Below are 3,659 nucleotides of genomic sequence, written 5' to 3' on the forward strand. Positions count from 1 at the left end.
AACCATTACATTATTTTTTGAATTAAGTTCATGATAAAGACTTAAGATTATTACTTTCTGTCACAGTCAAGCCTGATCCTACTTACCCTTAGTGTTGTCTATCTAGTTATGAAAGACAGAAGGGAAGGACTGCTAATTTACCACAACCAAAGGAAAACAATATTCTATCCAAGATTTTCCCAATTGGAAATGATATGGTACCATGCAGATTCACCTGAGAAGAATTTTTCAAAATAACCATGCCTGAGCCTCATCAAGGGCCTACTGAATCATAATATCATGGGTAGTTTTCTCAGGTTTAGAGGTGTGTGTGTACCCCTGTTTGTGTATGTAAACAGATCGCAATAAAATGGTAATATCTGAAAGCTTTAGCGAAAGGATTGATAATGGGATGTTAATTTTAAAAAACAGAAATACAAGCTAGTTTTAAGAAAAAGAAAGAAGCGTACTATTACAATGATCAATAGTGGTTCTGACTACTAACCTGGAGTGGTCCGTACCTCATAACCATGACTTTGCTCAGCACATTTTTTACATCCTTATTCCTAAGGCTGTAGATCAAAGGATTCAGCATAGGAATTACTGTGGTGTAGAACACAGAGGCCACCTTCTCCTGAGCCATGTTGTTGGATGCTGGCTTAAAATACATGAATATGATGGATCCATAAAAAACCCCAACAGCTGTAAGATGAGAGCCACAGGTACCAAAGGCTTTGGACCTGCCCTCAGCTGAAGGTATTCGAAGGATGTTGGAGAGTATAAAGGCATAAGAGATGATGATGGGCACAGTTGTTGCTAACGCATTGAATCCACCTACAATTATCACCAGAAGTTCATTGATATAAGCTCTGGAGCATGAAAGCTTTAGGAGGGGAATTATGTCACAGAAATAATGGTGGATGATATTGTCCTCACGGAAAGAGAGCCTGGTCATAACGATAGTGTGGGCCATAGATCCTGAAGATGCTATGATATAGACCCCAGTCACTAGCCCATTGCAGACCTTTTGGGACATGGTGACATTGTAAAGCAGTGGGTTACATATAGCTACATATCTATCATAAGCCATGATAGTCAGCATGTAGCTGTCAGCAATAGCAAAAACACAAAAGAAAAAAAGCTGAGTCATACATCCAGCATAAGAAATGATGCTTTGTTCTGATTCAAAGTTTCCCAGGAGTTTGGGCGTAACAACTGAGGAATAAAAAAGATCAATGGATGACAAATTACTGAGAAAAAAGTACATGGGAGATTGGAGCTTGGAACTGAAAGTGATGAGGAGGATCATTCCTGCGTTTCCCACTACAGTGGCCCCATAGATCCCTAGGAACAGGAGGAAGAGGGGCAGCTGCAGTTCTGGTTTGTCTGTCAATCCCTCGAGGACAAATTCAGTCACTGTGGAATCATTTTGCTTGGCCATTTCCTTCAGGAAAGAGGGTATGTGAAACTAGGAAAAAGAAAAATCCCATAAAGTAAGAAAGTTATTTGTCCATGATTAGTAATAATTCTATTAGTCTTGTGACACACACACACACACACACACAAACATAAAATCTGATCATCAAATCCAAAGAGTTTGTCTTCTTTGTTGTGTGCCTTCAAATCGATGTCGACTCATAGTGACCATATAGGACAGAGTAGAACTGCCCCACGGGGTTTACAAGGCTGTAATCTTTACTGGACCAAATCACCAGTTCTTTCTACTGCGGAGCCACTGGGTGGCTTCAAGCCACTAACCTTTCAGTTAGCAGTTGAGTGCCTAACTATTGCACCACCAGGAATCCTTGAAAGAGTTTAAAGGTGGTCAATAATAAGATGGTAAATTGCATATTTCCTGTCAGGATTGTGTTACTTTTAGTCAAAGACCCTAATAAGCTGTAGAGAAACAAAGATAATGACAGTGTGATCTTTAAATGTATAGGGTAATTTCTCAATAGGACAAAGATGCCAGTAATTGCGTAACTCTCTGAAGATTTTATATGTGTCTGCAACAAAGAGGAATGCAGTAATTATGGATTGAACCGGGGCTATGTCTTACAGTGCTGGAGCTCTCGGTGCTGGGAACTCAAGGTTTTATTAAGCCTTAAGAAAGTAATTTCCGGTTTAGTGTTAGGCCTTTTGTGTACAGTGGGTTTTTGTTGCCCATGAGATACAGAGCACTCCTTAAGGAGAAACTGGTGTGGGTATGAAATTTTTATAGTCAAAATTCTTAAGTCTCAAAAGGAAGTGTACGAGCCATGATGCTCTCGTAAGTGCATTTTAGGAAAGCACTAAAATTTGAAGGAAGGGAAGAAGATATAACTTCCTATATCTCCATCCACTGCACATACCTCAGGCACCAAAAAACTCTTCTCCTCCAGCTTCAGTTGTGTTGGCTTAAGTAATAGCTACATTAATTGGCTATTACCTGGCCCTAGAATACTGGTTTGTTATTCTTTTAAGTATTTCCATTTCACTATAAATCGTTTTGTAAATGTGTACTCAGAATTTGTGTACTTACTTGAATGCTGCCAGGAGTAGAAGAGCCGTTGCCCTTACTAAATTCAAGTGTTCACTCCTGTAGTGTGAGATAAATTCACATAGTTTCATGGGAAAACATTATCTGTCCATAATCTTGCTGACTGTGGTTAGGGTGTGATGTTATTAACACTTAACCTCAAGAAATCAAACCACAACTACTGACAATGAAGAGCAAATACAGCCTCTGTTATAACTTCTAAAGCTGTGTTCCCGCTCCAGCGGTGCCACTAATTCATTGTGTGACATTTGGGAAGCCATTCACCTTTTCTCTTCTATAAAATGAAGGAGCTGGAAGGCAAATCTCTAATTTCTGTTACAGCTCTAAGATTTAAAAACTTTCTGATTCTACTTCGAGTGGGCAGTAATAAGATTCTCTTCCATCTCCAGTTCCTCAGAAGTCTTTTATAAGCAAGGGAATACTTTGACTTGTTGTTTGCAGGTCTTTGAACTCCAAGGAGATGCAAGAGTATAGTATTCTCCCAGGACCACAAGTCCAAGGGAGCTTCTCAGAAGTGAAATTCCCCTGGGGAGAAATAAAGCAATTAATGAGTTATATTTGCACCCAGAATAATGGTACTCCCAGAATATTGCCATTTTCAACGTTTAGAATTGAAGATTTGCTCTTATATCTTGGAAAGAGAAAACTTCATTCAGCAGTGAGGAATGGCTTCCATCTTAGATGATTGTAGAATTATCATAAACAGAAGGGTAGCATTTTGGTGAGGTATTCTCGCTTGAGAGTAGAGGCCCCAGCCTTCATCTCTGTGAGTACTCGAAAAGGAGAGCATAGTAACTCTCATTTTAGTTTTTTAACTCCTTGTACTGGAAACCCTATGGGTCATTTCTATTTTGTCCTATAGGGTCGCTATGAGTCAGAATCAACTTGACGGGATTTTTTTTTTTTTTTTTTTTTGGTGCTGTCATCAGAAAACCCTGGTGGCATAATGGTTAAGAGTTATGGCTGCTAACCAAAAGGTTGGTAGTTTGAATCCACCAGGTGCTCCTTGGAAAATCTATGGGACATTCTACTCTGTCCCATAACTTCACTATGAGTCAGAGTCTACTGGATGGCAATGGGTTTGGGGTTTTATTTTTATTTTTTGTACTATAATTAAGATCAATTAATATTTACTCTTCTG

At 39.1% G+C, this 3,659-nt stretch overlaps 1 protein-coding gene across 1 annotated transcript; it reads right to left on the reverse strand.

The window, feature by feature from the left end:
- Positions 1 to 460: 460 nt before the first annotated feature.
- LOC126061018 (olfactory receptor 151-like) lies at positions 461 to 1,420 on the reverse strand. The gene has a single exon (XM_049857407.1). It carries the CDS (start codon positions 1,418 to 1,420, stop codon positions 461 to 463), a length of 960 nt encoding a protein of 319 aa, XP_049713364.1.
- Between the last annotated feature and the right edge of the window lie 2,239 nt (positions 1,421 to 3,659).

Source organism: Elephas maximus, chromosome 17 (assembly GCF_024166365.1).
Source record: "Elephas maximus indicus isolate mEleMax1 chromosome 17, mEleMax1 primary haplotype, whole genome shotgun sequence".
Taxonomy (NCBI): Eukaryota; Metazoa; Chordata; class Mammalia; order Proboscidea; family Elephantidae; genus Elephas; species Elephas maximus.